This window comes from Lates calcarifer, linkage group LG5 (genome assembly GCF_001640805.2).
Source record: "Lates calcarifer isolate ASB-BC8 linkage group LG5, TLL_Latcal_v3, whole genome shotgun sequence".
NCBI lineage: Eukaryota > Metazoa > Chordata > Actinopteri > Centropomidae > Lates > Lates calcarifer.
In genome coordinates, this window is record NC_066837.1 from 21,305,170 (window position 1) to 21,323,679 (window position 18,510).

Consider the following 18,510-nt stretch of genomic DNA (forward strand, 5'->3'; position numbering starts at 1 on the left):
CTCGGATGCTTTTCTTCTCTCATTAAAAACCTAATTAGTTCCTATTTAACCACATCCTTATACATCCAGTTCCGTTTTAAAAGAGACAAACACTATTATTGCACCTAATAATCTTTATTTGGGCAATTGCTTAATTCAGATAGGATGCTGTGGCGAGTGTTGCATGTGCAGACCTGATGCAGACCAAACACTCGTCTGCTCTCCATCACATCCCTCATCATGGAAGCCATTTGTGCAAGTTTGTCTATCTGAACTGGTCCACAACAAAGACCTGGCAGCTCCACTGCCTGTAACCCTATACAGGGACATGAAACACTGACCTTTGACCCCACGTGTGATACAAGTGGCAGTGTTGTCCCACAGCTCTGTGGTAAATGTGCCAGACACATTCCCGGGCTCCATCGCAGCAGCGCTCCTGTGGCGTGTTAGCGCCGGAGCGCTTAAAACACTTCTGACATTTGTTTTTGTGTCTCAGTAAATACAAGCCTCAGTGCTGTGATGATAAGATTGACAAGGTTTTAGGTAGTTTGGGATTTGGGGTTTATCTGAGCTCACATGTAAATATTAGTGTTTGCATGAAACATAATACAGCCTTATTTTACACTGCCAAACATCCCATCATAGAGACATTACATCCATGGAGGAAATCCAAACACGGCTGTATGTTAAAGGTGTGGAGCTCATAGCTTCACTGTGATGGACTGTGTTTAATCAAATCAAACCTTAAAAACCCACATGTTTCCCAACCCTGCTTAAAATGCCCATATTATGTTCCTTGTTCCTTCCTATGTTCCAAAGCCCATATTCTAATACACAGATTACTGCATTAAACTGAAAAGTGTGTGGTACTTCCCACAGTAAAAAATTACATTTTAAAAATGTATCAGCAAACAGTGTCGTGATTACTCTTGATAACAGATGAGGATGTGCTGGTCCTTTGACCAAAATGTTTACTTTTTGTTTTTTACCTTTTTCTCAGTCTGCGGACAAAATTTTCTATGAAACGAGCTGTCACACACTCACAAAACCTGGATTCAGGAGCACATACCCTTTCACAATTCTTTTACACTGGATATTCCAGTGCAAACTGCTCACCGTGTTGTCTGTGGTTTATCCAGAATAAGTGGGACAGTTTTCTTAAAAGCAATGCTGCTGATATATTTTTAATGATCCATCCTTTATTTCATGGTGGCAACAGAAATGTCCAAAGCAGATGTTTTGAAATCTGGGAAAATAAAATCACATCTATCTGCATGATACCAAGATAAAAGTGATAAGTTTGAAAAAATGAACTACACATTCGTACAGACAAATAAAGCAGCTGTTTGCCTCTATGGTAATAAACTGTAAACTGAAATTCTTTACTGTTACTTTGACCATAAAACAACAAAAATGCATCATTTGTCAAAAAAAATTAAGTAAATTCCACCAAGATAGTTTGATGTTGTTTCTTTACAGTTCAGTTTTAATTCTCCTCTGTTTATGGTAGTTATTGTGGATAACTCTCTGGCTAATGGTTAACACCCTCTCAGGTTTACGGCCTTCAGCAGGACTCAGGCCTGCAAGTACTCTCTCAGCACGCTGCCATGGTATGGGCCTGTAAACTGCAGGGGAGGAGTTTCAGTGTATGAATTGACAGGCAGTCTTTAACAGTGTATGGTTTTATTACTGGTGGTAGGGGGCTGCAGATGAGGGGTGGGGGGTGGAGGGGGGATGTTGAATCACCTCCAACGACAGAGAAGGCGTCAAGTTGTGGCATGAAGAACAGTTTCAGTTTACCAGCTGCTGACTTTAAATACGCCAGAACAGAGACAAAAACATGCATAATTGCACACGCATGTACGGACATGTACATACATGCATATACTAAATGCTCAGCCACATCTACACACACATCTGTGTCCTGTTACATTGTTGCTCACTGTTGGAAGTTCTCCACCAGATCATCAGTTAGACTAAGTGCTCCAGAAACATTTGAGAGCTTACATCTGTCTGAAGGCGTGTATTTATCCTCCCACCTGTTACAACAGCCACTCTAGTAATAAAAGAGATCAAATCAATGCTTTACCCCTGAAGTTTTTGGTAAAAGTTGTAAGTAAAGTAAAAATTGTTTTGTTTTGTTTTTTTACATTAATCGTATCAGCTGTTTAAGTGGACAAAAACTTAAGTCAGGACATCAGTTTAACAACATGCAGTTTGACTCCATCAGAGGAGAAATTTCCCTCACTGGCCATTACCTTGGTAGATCATATTATGATATGAAAATTCATATTATTTTTGCCTCTAGCCCAGAGAAAGAATATCTCATATTCCTCTATCACTGGGTCATTTTCACCAATTATTTCATTTATATTTTCCAGCAAATTCTGCCTATTACATTTATTTGCTGCTTTTTCTCTATAAGATGAAACTTGCTATGACTGTAACGATGATATTATTTTAAAGTTCCTTCATAGAACAGGTTCTTTCCTCACACTGATTTGTTGATAGAACATAAACCTCTGATGAGCAGTGCCCTGCCTTTACAGACCAAAATAATGAAGAAAGCAAAAATCATTCTTGAGCCAATTACTGTACTCCTTCTATGTAGTGTTTGGCAATCATGGCATCCCATCAGTGAAGCTTCACTTCCACTTCCAGCTTCTTTTTAATCATCTTTCACCGACAGAAAAGACCCGCAGAGTCACAGAAGTCTGACACAGTTCAGATCAGGATCTGCAATTATCCTCCTGTTTATTCAACACAGCCTTTTCCTTTCTCCTATTAATGGAACAATTGTGAAGTCTTAGCAGTCCTTTAATGGTTTCATTACAGAGCGAACAATAAAAGTCCAGAGGAGCCCAATAAAGACATGAACCAGGCGTTATGGATGAGAGCCCAGACAGATGACGGGGAGTCAGCAGGCGGGAAAAAGAGACACAGAGATGTAGCCAGAGAGGTACAGAGAGAGGGTGGGGGTCTGTGTCCCGGTAAACAATAACACAACACGACACGGTGGAAGATGCATGTACTCTGTATGTGTGTGTGTGTGTGTGTGTGTGTGGTGGCAGATGGAAAGAGGAGGCAAAGAGAATACACTGAAAAATGGAAAAGGAGGATAGAAAAAAGAGACACAGAAGATGTAATAGGGATGAAATAGACAAAAAAGGTGAGAGACCGGGAGAGAATAACTAAAAGAAATCAGATGAGAGAGAGAGAGAGAGAAAGAGAGAAATCCCTTCAAACTTTCTCCTTGATTCTGAGCCAACACATTTACAATCGAGGAAGTCTCTACTGACTCGCCACTGCTCCCTCCCTCCTTCCCCCTCCCCTCCCCTCCCCTGCTCTCACCTCCTCTCCTCTCATGCTGGGACCCCCCTCCCTCCTGAGAAAGTGGGACTCCCTCTCCCCTCCCTCCTTCTTCCTCTCCCTCTCTCTCTCTCTCTCTCTCCCATCTGAGGCTTTAACTCAGCGCAGAGCGGAGCTGGCCGTCACAGTTGTGCCCTGGATTGTAGGAGAGGGAGAGAGAAAAGAGAAAGCAGCCCTCCTGCAGCCTGTTAGCCCACCACCATGGATGTCAAACTGCTGGCACTGATGGCTCTGCTGGCCGTGGCCACACATGTACCAACCTCCAGTGGTGAGTACAGGAGAGGGACAATAGACTGATCATTATTGAGAACTTTTGATAGATGTTTCTGTTGGAGAAATTTTGTTACATGAGACGTTTTACTGTCAAGAACCGGGAAGGAATTTTGTTGCTTGGATGATGTGAATGCTTGGATGCTTGATTTATTTTGACTTCATGCTTTCACTTCTTTCTCCGTTGTGAAAGCTTAACTTTTGACATTGCTGTTATAGTCATTTGTGAGGTTTTATTCCTCCATATTTTCCATGGTTTGAATCTTGATGAGTTTCACTTGTTGAAGACTAGAGAAATCTTTCTGACAAATCTTCTTGTGTTGTTGCACTTCTGGCTGTGACTTTTATATCTGGCTTTGTTTCTATGTTGTTACATCTCATGAAAAATAATGAGCAGAGAGTAGACTTTTATTATATAATGATTTATCTGCATTAAATGTTTACAGTAGAGCTGGAAAAGTTAGTTGATTAACTGATTAGTCCAAAATGAATCTGCAGTTACTTTTGAGATTGATTAACAGTTTTAAGCCATTTTTTTAAGGAACAGTGCCAAAAATTAACAGATTCTGATTCATCAAGTGAATCTTTGCTGGTTTTTTGAGATCTCTGTCTTTAGGTTTTGGACTGTCTCACAAAACAAGCAACTTGAAGAAATATGAAAAACATAATCAGAATATGAATCAGTTATGAAAATAATAATTAGTTGTAGTGAGCCTTGATTGCTGGTATAGAGGTTGAATTACAACATACTAACTGTAATCTGCAACATACTATCACTGCTGAAATAGTGAAACAGTTTGGTAACACTCTTTTCTTTTAATGAGCAGTAATCAAGGTGAAAAATTTCCATTACTTACAATATTCAGTATTTTGAGATAAAATCCTTGGTGTACTGGAGGTGGAGTGTAGTTTTGACCCCATATTAATCTCCCGCGTGTTAACCTTGGTAGGGGACAAATCAGGGGTGTTGAGTCGCCTGGTCTGTGTTATGTTAAGCTTGTTGTTTCGGCCCCAGTAAGACCCCTGATTGCGTATTAAAGAGTTAGGTCTAAATGTGTGTATTTGTCTTTTCTCCTTGCTTTCTTTTAATTAGTTTCTAATTAGGGATAAACAATGCGGTGGTGATAGCATTGGCTGCTCGCTTCTGGCCCCGGTGCTGCATGCTGCATAATGATCCCTTAGTTTGCATGAGAAAAGACTTTGGGTCTTTTGGGTGTCGAATCATTAGGCTGATATTACTGAGGATTTAGCCATTTGTGGCAGGACATTTGGTGTTGCATTATAAACATGCATATCAATAGGGATATGCTGAACCCTAGAACAAAGGTCTGTTAGTTACACTTGATGCACTTGATTTTGTTGATCTGTGTGTTTATCTGGGGAGGAAATGGCTGATACAAAGAATGAATGGTTGGAATTTTCTAAATAGCTATGAAATCAGCATCTGCTCTGTGAGCTTTTATCATTTCTTGACACCCATTACAGCTTTAGTTTAGCATTTTTTTTTTTATTATTATCCAAACCCAGAGCATTATAGGTTAAATTCAAGGCTAGTGGGCTGGGTTTTTTGTTTCATTTAAAGTTTTATTGCATAATGTTTCCTCTCATCCTTGCCCTGACATTTTTACAATTTCCACCAATTCTTTTGAAACTCTGCTGTATGTTAGGAGGGCAGATACGTGCAGAACTGCAGTCAGTTTGTAATTGCCTGTATTTGGAGTTATTCGTGTGCATCTGTGATTCTCTGGGCCCCTGAAAGCCTCCATGGAGGCACAGGGGTGATTTGTAATCATTTTAAGAATGTACTTGAGGTGATTTCCACAGAGGCCATTGATGCCGTCTGAGCTGCAGAGTGCTCCTTCATAAAAGAGCCGAATATTGGAAATTGAATGTTGAGGACCCTTGTCCTTCAGAGTGGCTGGGCTGAATGCTCCGGGAGTTAAAAGCTAAAATTCTGTGTGTGTGTGTGTGTGTGTGTGTGTGTGTGTGTGTGTGTGTGTGTGGTCAGAAAGGGCTAATCTCTTTTTAATGAACATGTTGTTCAGAGCTATAGCAGGTAAACTCATACGTTCCCAGGCTTTTAAAGACTTGTTACAGTAGATTAAACATGTTTTTAATTGAGGGAAGTGATGCATTAAATTGCTACTGAAATAAAGTCGAAGCAACTGTGTTTGAATTTAGATTTTAAATTATGTTGATGTAAATATTTAAATCCTCATATGGACCCTAATGCTCACTTCTCCATGTTCAGTGGAACATTTAAATTGTTTAAAATCCAAGCAGTGTACTATACTTTATCTGCTACTGAACTGCATAATCATTCAACTAATTTAGTTTAGTTTATCGCATTTCTTTTCTAATATTCTAGCTAATTTGTCATTTTCCTTGTTGTGCATTTACAGCAAAGCCCATCAGTCTGGTCGAGCGGTGTTGGTGTCGTTCCACCCTCAACACGGTTCCTCAGCGCGCCATCAAAGAGCTCAAGTTCCTCCACACACCCAACTGCCCCTTCCAAGTCATGTAAGTAAATAAATAAAACATCACTGCAGTGATTAACTTGGAGAAATGCATGTATTTGAATTGTTCTGTCACTTATGTAGCTTGTTTAACTTAATTCTTTTAGAAGTCTGTGTCTTTAGTGAACTGCAATGACTGTGTTGATCAAAGACAAGTTAAGCTTCTAGTTTCCTGCAGTCCTTTGGCATATTTCACATGATGGCCCCTTTGCACAACAGACACCTGGTCCAACTCACTGACAAATTATAGTGAGGGACTTTAAAGTCTTAAAGTCTGAATTGTTTTTACTGGACATTTTTATTCATTGCAAGAGGGCAAGTTGAATTTAGCTGATTTCATTATATTTGCTATGACTGCATTGGATCTCCTGCCCTAAACTTCTTTATAGTGACAGCATTTCAGTGTCGAGGATCATTACAAATACAGTAAGTGTACCAAAATGATGAAAAAGAAAAACAGCTTAAAGGAATTCTAAAGGGGATATTTATAGAAACCTTTATTCACATTTTCTACAGAATCCTTCAGACACAGAAATATTATTTAATCTTAATTACATAACAAAAAATATATTTTTTCATGCATGAAAACGTGCCAATTAATTTTAAAAAATTGTTGTAATGAATATAACATCTAGTGAGAATCCATTTTTTTATCCAGTGACCTCTTCTAATCATGAAAAAAAATATACAGACACATACATTGTACAATGAACAGTTTAGGACTGCAAACATCAGTAATCAACATTTTCACTTCAAATTGCGTTAAAATTAGTTTGCTGTTGGAAGTGCTCATCTGTCATTGAAACAATATTACAGAAATAGTGAGAAAATAGTGCAAGAAAATAGCAGTAATCCAAATATGTACATACCACCATCCCATTTCACTATCCTTGATTCCTATCAAGCTATTGCTGATAGTTTCACAGTTTTTGAGCTGTATGTTGACTCAAATGAGTTAAAAATCTAACAGAACATTCAATGAATTAAATAAAGTATAGATTAAAGATGGATGTGTGAAGTATGGTATTAATATCCTTCTATTCTTTCCTGAATGAGTTTAAAACAACACGATCCACTCAGAAAGAGGAAAACGGTGACGACCAGAGCTCAAGGGGGCCATTTATGTTTTGCAAAGGAAGCAATAATTAAGGGTCAAAGTGATTACCTTTGTATTTCTGCCGACCCCCCTGTGTCCTTCATCCACCTTCTTTTTTTTTATTTCCTGACTCAAACTGCCCAGCAACACATTGAGTGTAATGTCAGTGGTCTGGAACACATTAACTAAAAAGCCTCATTCATTTGTTTGCTATAGAAAATGGGATGGCAGAAGCCTCACAGCCAAAAGCCTAAAAGTCTGTGGGGCTTCTGCCAAAATAGGGAGGAGGAGGGCTGGTGACTGTTAGAAGGGGTGACTGAATGGCGAAAGGTCAGAGAGGACACACAGCGCTCCGACCGGGCCACAAGCTCCCTCTAACTTCCCACCAGAAAACTGCCCGAGGAGTCAAGAAGTCATTCAGACAAGGAGCCCGCAGAGCGCTGCTCCTATATCTCTATTGAGACAGATGAAAGACAGCCAGTAACACTATAGCCTTGCCCCCCCCCCAAAACCTCCTTAGTCCCCCACTCCCTGTGTCCCACCGTGTGCCAGCATCCTAACCCCCACCCCCCCACCCGTCAGCATGCTGTTGGTATTAACTTGCTGTGAAGTAATTACTACCTGCTGCTTGTGGAACTCCGGCCCTCAGATTCCAGCCAAGTCAATTAGGGTTTAGGCTCTCAGCTGGTCATCCAGACAAGCAGACAGATAAACAGGATGAAGGCAGACACATCAAAACAGCAGAGCTCCCGAGCGGATGAGCCGGCCATCCCTAATAAAATAAAAGAGGAGGGGAAGAAGGGGACATCCCTGGTGGAAAAGCAAACACAGATCCAGTTACTGAGCTGTTTGGCCTCCTGACTCACGTGTTAGTTTGAGGGATTTGGGGCTGATGCCTGGACTGATGCTCCTGAACCACTCTTTTAAGTTTAGGGGCCATTTGCTCATTTGCTCGTGTGTGCATCTAAATGGGGTGAGTAATAGGGGAGGTGGCATATTAAAGGGGTAGCAGGGGTGGAGGAGAAGGTGTTGGGGGGGTACAAATTGAATCAGAAAGCAGTTTGAGGCGGAGAGGAATGTGTTTAATTTGCAGTGTCCTGTGATGGAGAGATGGAGGGAGGAGAAAGAGGAGCAGCGAGGCGCTACACCTCTTGAGTTGTTAACTCTCATACACGACCTTTTGCCACCGAGGTGTGAGACCCACATGTTTGGAGGGGGTGAGACCCCCCCTTGTTCACCAGCAGAGTCTGATAACAGAACAAATCCTCTCCTAAATATTTGGCTCAGCTCTCCATCAGCAGGCCCGACATCACTCGAAAGAACACACACTCTCTGTGACCACAGGGTTGTAAATCATGAAGTGTGATGCCGCCGTAGCTCCGGCTTCAGTCTAACGGGGCAAATAAAACTAAAGGTATTCTAGGGTAATATTTTACTAAGTCCCTTATGTAGCATTCATAAGAAGTTTATAAACATGTAATAAATGGATTACGCACTATAAAGTTGTAAGCAGAGGTAAGGATTTATTGTCAAAAAGTATACAGTGACTCCTCCTGTGGGCAGGTTATAATTGTTGACAAATTCTTTACATTATTAAAAACTAAAAATGTCCTTATACTGTATATGTCTGCATTCAACATTATAATGCATTATGAAGCTTTTATTAAATGTTTTTGTATACTGCTTGTAAGTGCTAAATAGATAAACTTCAACTTGACTGATACAACTGATACAAAATAGAACACCCAGGAAAGAAATTGAAAGAGGCACTGTCATTTTTTATTTATTAAACCATTCTTTCACCAGGATAGCTTAATGGAAATGAAAATTTTCTCTTTTCAAGGGTTTTCTGGACAGGGTAGTATACCATTACAAATTAAATTTCATCCTAGCACAGCCATAATACCACCTTAAAACAACCCCATTGTGGTAGCAATAGTGACTGAGTACTTAAAGAGGCATTCTAGATGTTTTACTACAGTTCAGCGCAGATCCTATAGAGACTCTCATAAAATGCTATTCTTACATTTGCCTGAGCAGTGTTTTGATAACTAGTTCTTTAGCTGTTTATAGCGTCTTCAAGTAATTTGGCAGGAGGCCTGAATTAAAATGACCAAAAATGCACCTTTTGATGTGCAATGTATCCCCTAATTACAGCCAACATCACTTTTAAATTGGGCTGTTTAAACCAGCCTGACTAAACTGAAGTCTTTTGCCAGATACAAAGTCTACATCAAACTATGTGTTCAGATGTTTTGTGTGCAGCACAGAGACAGTTTTACAAGGCCTACAGTATGGTGTGATCTGCGATGTGAGCCTCCCTTCCAGCTGTCCCTGAGTGGAAACAGAGAGTTGTGATTTTTCATCACTGACTGGAGGGTGACAGCCTGTTATGTGCAGTAATCCTCCGCTTTTCAGCTTGGATGTGTTATAGGACGTGCTGAGGTTTTTAGAGCTTAGCCAAGGTGTTTCTGAGCTCAGCCTTCATAAACCATATCAGATATTATCCTGACATATTGGGCTCATTTCATCATTAAGATCCTTTGATTTATTCAACAAGAGTCAAATCCTTAAATAGGGCGGGTATTTATGCTTCACGAGATGATATGTGCTGACAAAAAAGGGATCTGGGTTCCTTTTTTGGTTAAAAAATAATGCAGGTTATCTGATGTTAAATTAGGCAGCAGCTGTGTGATTTTTTAATTCATGACATTAAGGAGACAGTTTGTTAGAAGAAGTAATCCCCTTGTTTTAACAGGGACGTGTTGAAAGATGTTTTGGGGTTTTCAGAGATTAAGTTGAGCTTTTTCTGAAGTGGGCTTTTGAAAAAAATAATGAATACATGACTTTATTGTGATTTATTAGCCACAGATAAAGACGTATAGCCACCATACAGGCACCATATTGCTTAATCTACAGCATCTTTAGACCACAAACTCTTAAACTTTACCATTATTACCCAGCCCAGTGTATGGCCTTTATAGTGCTTTGGGGAATTATAAATGTTGCCTATGGCGCCTTTAAGCTTAAAAGACCATACCAGTGGTTTGCATGTTTACATTTAATAGCTGCAAATTTCTGACCACCATTATCTAAATTATAGGCTACAATGACTTTTTTTGTTAATTTTCCCACATTGCAAGAAACTATTCCTTACCATAGATTTCAGCATTTTTTGCATCAGAGAGCTGAAATTAGCTTGAGCGAGGTAATCCATCACAATGAAGAATTTGTCACCTTTATTTTAAATCAAAGTTACTGTTTCTTTATCACTTGCAGTTGTAAGGAACTGGTCTGAAAGTGATGTTGGTGTGTTCAAGCTCACATCAACATTGGTATATGTTTGTTTTGTTGTACACTAGATGAAGATAGTTTAAACTGCCAATAGGTGCTGTTTGAAAATGCTCCCAAATGGCCATAATTTAAAATAACTTTGAAAAGATTATAGGTGATAGGTCTCAGTCAGTTGAGATAAATTACTTTCCCCAAGCAAGTTCCAAGTTTTTATAAGTTGATTTATTGGGTGCTTACATGAATCAAAACTGCTGGCTTCCTGAAATGTAGGGAAATCTACTTAATGTGCTGAGAAAAATAGACTTTGATGTGGTCCTCAGAAAGTCATTTTTCTCATCAACAGCCTTGTTCCCTGTTTAGTTGTCTGCAGAAAACTACAGCAAAATGTCTAAAATGGAAACCAAGTGAAGCAGCCAAGGAAATTAAATGAGCATCAGCACTAATTAACATGTCAGTCACATTTCCCTGAGGTTACTGAGAGGTCATGTTACAGTTTGGTTGACCACACAGCTAATAAAGCAGATACAATCTCTGTACTGTACACCATCACCGGATGTTCAGCTACAAAGGAATCCCAGAGGTGAAAAATATTCCCCAGTACAGGACATGTCCTTGAGGCTGATTTATTACATGTGATTTGGATTAGAGTCAAACACTTAACTTCCTCTTTATCTTTGCTGCCTCTGTTTCATGTGAACACCAGTGTAAGTGTAGGAATTATAACAGCAAATGCACATCTGCATGTAAAATGGGTTAGTCACACAAAATGAAAGAATGTGGAGTCTAATTTTTCTTTTTCTTCCTTCCTCCAGTGCCAAGCTGAAGAACAACAGGGAAGTTTGCATCAACCCAGAGACCAAGTGGCTGCAGCAGTACTTAAAGAACGCCATTAACAAGTAAGACAAACCTCCTCACTCTCTCTGCTCGGACACAAACGTTGCTGACCGGGACAGAAATGAAATACAGCTCTCCTCTGAGTTTAGAGCTTGCAAAGAAGAAACAAACCATCATTTAAAATGACAATTTCTCATTCGCCTGCTGACAATTACTCTCTGAAATCACTGACACGGTTGATGTAAGCAGCTGAGTTATTATCTGTGACATAATTAGCATCAAGCAAGAGAGGTGATAAATCTGCCACTGGTGTTTCTGCTTCCTTCTTTCTCATAAGCATGTGTCTGAGACTTCAGCAAGACTACAGAAGAATCAATTGTTCATCTTTTTTTACTCTAAACTCTCTAACTCTAAAAGCAATTTTCCACATGATTATCATCACTATTCTGGTTTTGGGAGCAGCACTATGGTCAAAAAGTATTGATAGCAAAAACTGCAGCAGCTCAGTGAGCTGCAGTGAGCATTGAGCTTTTAATGAGCTATGTAGTTAAAATGTGAGCAATTCCTCATAAAATAAAGAAAAAATGTTCCCAGCATGTCTGGTGGTGATTATCACCAGGCTGTGTGTCTGCTTCTTAAAACACCATAAACACCTTAAGTCCACAATGTGAAAACAAACAATTAAGTAATTTCTGAGGAATTACGAGATATTGTTTATTGTGTTAGTAAAAGACCAAATACAGAATATTTTTTAAATGTAGTCTTATTATGGGAGTCGACATAGGTCATTGAAGCTGGCATGTGGCACAGCGGCAAACAGTCTGTCAACCCTGCAACAGAAAATAAGTTTTGTAGGAAACATGATCATTAACAAACAAGCTTTGGTTAAACCAGACCATGATCTTTCCTTAACCCTACCCAAACACTGAGAGTGCCTAAATGTTTCCATGAAAAAGTTTAAAGCAACAACTTGGAGCCCATAGTCCTGTAATTATCATTTGTGGCTGCAGGGGCCACTGTTGCCACTTCTCAGCAAAAGTTACGTAGTGTCGCTTTATGCTGTACTCACTATAAATTGATATTTTACCACAAGATCATATATTTTTGCAGAATACAAATATATTGTCTGTGAACATGTTTATGATACATTCAGTTGCAACTACATTTCCTTTGCTCTTGCAGTTTTGTTGTACATTGTATGTAATTTCTAAGAGTCAGGGAGGTCAGACACATAAAAACACTGGCCTTTCATGTGTCAGTGAACACTGTATGTAGAGAGTAGTGTATGTAGAGGCATATGAAAATGACAGAAACTGCAGTGTTACTGGTTTAGTGTGTTACTTTAAACACTCCACCTGTTACAGCAATGTTGTTTGAAACATGAGAAATGACAGACAAAATAAAATGGAGAAAAAAAAGCACACTGTAAATATAAGAATAATGTTGTTATAAGGACATGGTATTTACATGTACATTCTCACATAAAAGGAGATCACGAGCGGAATTCTTTTTATTTTACGTTTGAAAGGATTTTTGTGAGCGTGGCTGCTCTTTGTCAGCATCACTCTTTTTCATGTCTGGTTACATTCACATAAAAATTATATTTATATGCTGTGATGTTCACCCATTAAAACATGTCCGCAGCTGCTCTTTTGAGCACATACACATTCTCTTCACCAGTACTCTGTTATTCATATCCTCTGTTTCAAAAAAAGTACACCATTTTGGTTTTTTTTTTGTTTTGTTTTGTTTTGTTTTTTGGGTGGGTGGGAGGTTCAGTTACTGCCTGGACTATGTTCCCCAGCAATATTTTTTCTAGTGCAGGAAGTGTTGTACTGTACTGCATGTACTGCATACTTTACTTAGGTAAAAGCACTAATACAACAGCATACTTTCCACCACTGGTAGTTGACCAGACTAACCATCCTCTACTGCCATTCATGGGTTTTTAAAATAAGCTCTTCAAACTGCAGGTCATCCATGTTTGTTTTCCATTTATCATAGGCTGGGTTTTATTTTATAGCAGCATATTCAGAAATTTTTGCTGTTCTCATAAATACTTTTCCTTCTGAATCTCTCTTCAGGGTGAAGAAATCCAGAAGACGCAATAACAAGAAAAACTAAACACGAGGGAAGATGTGTGTCGCCAGGCCTGTGTCGAACCTGTATACCTCCCTGTCACTGCTATGGATGCATGAAAACACGCTGTATGTACCTGTCCACCTCTCTGGACCGCTTGCAGAACCAGCACTTCACCGCCAAACCATGTCGTCCCCAGCACCACCAACGATCCCTCTGGACACCCACACAGTCACCTCCATCCCCCCTAAGTTAGAACCAAATGCAATAACACTCCTGGAATGATGGGATACGATTGATATCAGATATATGTGTGTGTGTGAGCACTGGATGTTTGGCATGAAAGAGAGGAAACGTGTGTGTGTGTGTGTGTGTGTGTGTGTGTGTTTGTTTGTTTGAATGTGCTTCACATAAACTAACTCTGATTGTGTGTCTGTATATAGTATTTTGCAACTTCACACAGCTCTAAAGGAACAAACTGAGTTTTCTGTCTTACACACAAGGTTTTGAGGGTAATGCTACCTTCATGGTCCTGTCTAAATAGCCCAGATTTGGTTTGGTGTATCACTCAGGAATTCACCCAAGTGAAAAGGATCAGTTATATTTAGAGCAGTAAAATTACCCCAACTTCAAATGGTTTTTGAAAAGAGAGACTTCTATTTTGGTTTTATTGTTGATTTCATATTCATTAAAAAATACATATATATTCAGGATGGGAGAAAAATAGTCTTTCCACTAGGAGGTGAATGTGGCATTACTCTGAGACTGAGAGGTTGTAGGACACATATACAGGCTGGCCAGTGAGGTTAACCCTCCACAAGCGGTGACCAATCAGGGTAGGACATGCTACCACAGGTCTTGCATTGTCTTTGAGCTTATGGCAGGAACAAAACAGAGACGAAGCTCACACAAACTGTTTAAGAAACAAGCACTGATTTCATGGTGCTATATACTCAGTATAAGGGGTCAGAGTCTTTGACATAATTGTAATTCACTGTTTATTTTATGCAAGATTTAAGATGGGATGATGTGACTTCTATGTCTTATATGAAACACAGTTATGTTTTTACAAGTCACAAAATACTTAGAGCGCTGTTGTTGGAGTCTGAGGGGAAAGTGAAATGGAAAGTTGAAGCTATGTGAAGGCCATACTGTACTGAGAAAGGCAATAAGGAAGTGGAATAAAACACTTATCAATGCAGTTTTTTTTTTTATTGATTGAACATATCAGTAAACAAAGACCAAATATTTATTCACTTAAACATGCAGCATGAAGAAATCTGTGAAACTCAAAAAGCATGACTTTCTATTTCATTTATTTTTAGAAAAAGGTAGAAGAACATTATAATTCTGAGCAGTTTTTTTTTTTTTTACACCTTATCAAGGGGACTGGGTAAATGTATGTCATGACAATGGAGCATTTTAATGACAGTATTTTCATACCAACACCTGTCCTTGGTAGGAATGAAAAGCTAATAAACTGTCACATGAAATATAAAGCTGAGTGATAAATGTCACAAAGGGAATGTTCACGGTGGCAAAATGCAAGTTTTTGATCTTTTTTATACAGTATATATTTGAGCCACTTTATTATCAGATGTGTCTTTTATATGTAATGGTTTTATTTTTATATTGTGTATAATTTTACTAAATGTTTTTTTTTTAATGCAATGTACAGTAGGCAGTAGCTACTAAATGAAGGTTATTCCATAAAATGCAAGAGTATTAAGCTTCATTTTTAAGGTTTCATGCAATATTTCACATTATGTGTAATGGCTTGTTGGTGAGTATGTAATACACAGTATGCAACACATTCCTTATCCAAAGGAATAAAACACTATCTGTTCACATTTTTTTTGCGAATATCAGCCAAACAGGATAAATATTGTCCTTCTGGTTTGTTGTTCTCTCCACATTGTTTCTGAGAGGTAAAATGGGTGACCTGAATGAAATCTGTTACATCCAACACACAGTGACTGAAAACAAAAGATGCTGTCATTGTGTTACATGGGTCAGGAAAATATTCAGCTCCGCCCCACCAGTCGCCCCCGTCGAACACTTGATTTGATTTTTCATAGTGTTACTGAGGTGGATGTATGATGTGTCAATAGAGCCACTGAGCCAAAACAGAACAAAACCTTTTGAGTTGAGAGCCAAGTAACCAACATGTGCTTTCAATCTGGACACTCCCAGCACCCCACAGTCTTTCGTTCAATTTCACTCAACTGTTGCCATGACACAAAATTAGAGCCTGTGTTTTTTTCCCCCCCTGAAATTGTAATGGACGTTGTGGTGGTTGTAGTAATTGTTATGGTCTTTGTTTTGTTTTGTTTTCTGTGGTCTATTTACTGACTGACTGGTTACAGGTGATACTCTTATCAATTTGCAGCTAATAGTGCAATAATCCTATAAGTGTAATTTATTTCCCATTAATGTAATAGAAGTTAATGGACATTAATTTTATATTATTACACTAACTTGTTTAAACACATTGCTATAGAGTTACATCTAGACAGAAGATTATGTAGATTTCAGCATTTCTAATATGTGATGTGATAATTATCTCAATGACAGGGGAAAGTTACAACATTACAAAGTGGTAAACTTTGTTAAATCAATGGAAAATGTGTTTAATACATTGTTAGCAGCATTTGTTTCATTAATGATTTATGTGAATGATGCATTTGTAACAACAAGTAATTAGCTGTACTAAACAGACTTAAGATAATTTCTATAGTACTGTGGTCCCATTTATTTCTTGCAGTGTCAGTGCCATTCTCATCAAACATTCACTGTAGACGTCATTTAGTATGACTGTAACTGAACTGTATCAGCCAAATATACAGACAACTTCATTATCATGCGTATTGTGTATGTAACAGTGTATATTTCGGACCAAACGTGCAGTTTTGCATGTCAAAACACATTCAGGTTCACATTTACTTGACATTAGTATATTGATAACACAATCAAACTGGGTGCGTGTTTTCTGCTTTGGACCCCGACACAATGTGAAATAATTTTCTTTCTTTTGAGGCAGCTTCTGACACATATTCTTCATATAAGTGAGACATATTAGAGTATTATCCTGTGTATTTTCACTGTTTGTAAACCAAGAGACAGTATTTTAGCTATGATATGCAAGCCCTTTTTCAATAAAGTCATATGAAATAGATATCTATTTGTTTTTATTTTTAAAAAAATGTGACTGAAACTCTCTGCCACAGTGTTAATTTGAGTTCTTTATTCATTTAAAGATACAATAAGGGATTTATCATTAGTAGGATGTAGAAAAATTCAAAAATAAATTTACCAAATGTAAAGAAACATTTGGCTGCATAGACCATTGACATATCAAAGTATTCAAGCTAATGTGTTAGCAAGCAAACGTCTTCTTCACATGCCAGCAGATGCAGAACAATATATTTATATCAAGTTTCTGGAGACTTTCCTTCTGTAAAAAACATACTCCATAGGTTGTCTGTGGAGCAGCTTATTACGACCCATAGTTACGTTTGATTGTTAGGTAACAAGAACACAGGAGACTGCTATTTGTTTCCCATGTGAAACTAATAACCAACATTGTAATTTGTTTCTATGAATGTTCCAAGCTTAATTGCAAACATATTGTTGGAACCATGACAACAAAGGTGTGCTACACCATAGTGATGCTCCTATGGGTCGTACCAGAGGGTATAGAGACAAACTTATATGGTCGTTCAGGTTTGAGAATTTGTTGAGTTTCTGCATATCTGTCTCAGTATATACTTTCCTTTCAACTTTAATGTCTTCTGCCTACTAACATCTTGGTCTTCGGTTATTAGACACTAGTTGTCTGTAGACTGTCTTTAGTTTAGAATGGGATCATTAAAGCCATGAGACTCAACATGACACACAGCCTATGTGGAGAACCTACTTGTTCAAATTACTTTTATATACAAATATATGCAACTAATTTACAACAGCAAATATATTTTGAGAGAAACTTCATTTCTCAACACAAGGAAACATCAGTGATTGTGCAAAATTAACACTAACAGTGCTCAAGTGCTTTTTATGTTTATGGCCCCTAAAAGCATTTAGTTCATTTTCTGTTGGAAAGATTGTGGTGTTGGTCAAATACTAAAAAAAAAAAAAAAAAAAAAACTGAAAAGTGTCTTGAAGCATGAAACAGGAATCCTGGTCTCCACTGACACACTCCTGTACATAGCACAACAACATAGCACATTAATGTTTGGAGGAACCATTACTTCCAACAGCATCATCAAATATAGTTAAACCCACCTAGGTCTAAGAAGTGTCGTCATCCATCTCGAAAACCTACTATACCTTTCAGGTGACCGTTTTAAATAGTTTTCTTTTTTACACCTGCATAAATTTGAATTTCTCATGCAGATTTATGTTAAAGTTTTACAATGGTTGATTTACTGCTACAACTTTGGAACACTAGGAACACTTTAAACACTCAAAATCTTACTGACCCTAATTTCAACCCTTAACTGGGCTGCTGTGAAGGCCTGAAAATCAAATAATGAGCTAAAAAGAGGCAAAAGATGCACAGCTTGTAGAGTACTGCATCCGATACTATGACAGGGAGTTATTTGGTTTAACAGTAATATCTTAAATATCACATTAAGCAGTTTTGAAGTGGAAAATGCCCCACAGAAGTGTGTGGGCAGATTGAGAAACTTCTCTCTTTCAAGAGCTGTCATGAGAGGTTACTTACTCACTTTGACGGTAATAAAAAGTGGCAGTACCACGCCTCAGACAGGTGGAAAAAGCTATACAGCAGACCATGCAACCTCTCTTACGAGAGAGAGAAATAAAACACTGGAGACCAGACTTTCTGCTGCAGGTTCACCAGAATAAAAAAGTTCAAACAGAAAAGCACGGCCAAGCCAAAACCTCACACAACAGTCTGGCATTGTGTATGAATGGTCACTTTGAGGCTCAATGAATAATTCAATGGGACTATCACTTGACATTTTCCACCTTAGAACTGAAACCAACTCAGCAAATCTTTTTCCAGTAAAGGAGCAAAGAGGAAAGGCACATGTAATGCCCATTAACGTT

The 18,510-nt window shown here is 38.5% G+C and overlaps 1 protein-coding gene across 1 annotated transcript; it reads left to right on the plus strand.

Moving 5' to 3' along the window:
* The first annotated feature begins 3,446 nt into the window (after window positions 1-3,446).
* cxcl12b (chemokine (C-X-C motif) ligand 12b (stromal cell-derived factor 1)) lies at window positions 3,447-16,612 on the plus strand. Its single transcript, XM_018679742.2, has 4 exons — window positions 3,447-3,616; window positions 6,021-6,138; window positions 11,337-11,420; window positions 13,443-16,612. Exons 1-4 carry the CDS (start codon window positions 3,550-3,552, stop codon window positions 13,480-13,482), a joined length of 309 nt encoding a protein of 102 aa, XP_018535258.1. The 5' UTR covers window positions 3,447-3,549; the 3' UTR covers window positions 13,483-16,612.
* The last annotated feature ends 1,898 nt before the right edge of the window (window positions 16,613-18,510 follow it).

Coding starts and splice junctions, on each gene's coding strand:
- cxcl12b (XM_018679742.2), top strand. CDS start 3,550: ATGGATGTCAAACTGCTGGCACTGATGGCTCTGCTGGCCGTGGCCACA. Junction 6,139..11,336: donor AACTGCCCCTTCCAAGTCAT/GTAAGTAAATAA, acceptor TCCTTCCTCCAG/TGCCAAGCTGAAGAACAACA. Junction 11,421..13,442: donor TTAAAGAACGCCATTAACAA/GTAAGACAAACC, acceptor ATCTCTCTTCAG/GGTGAAGAAATCCAGAAGAC.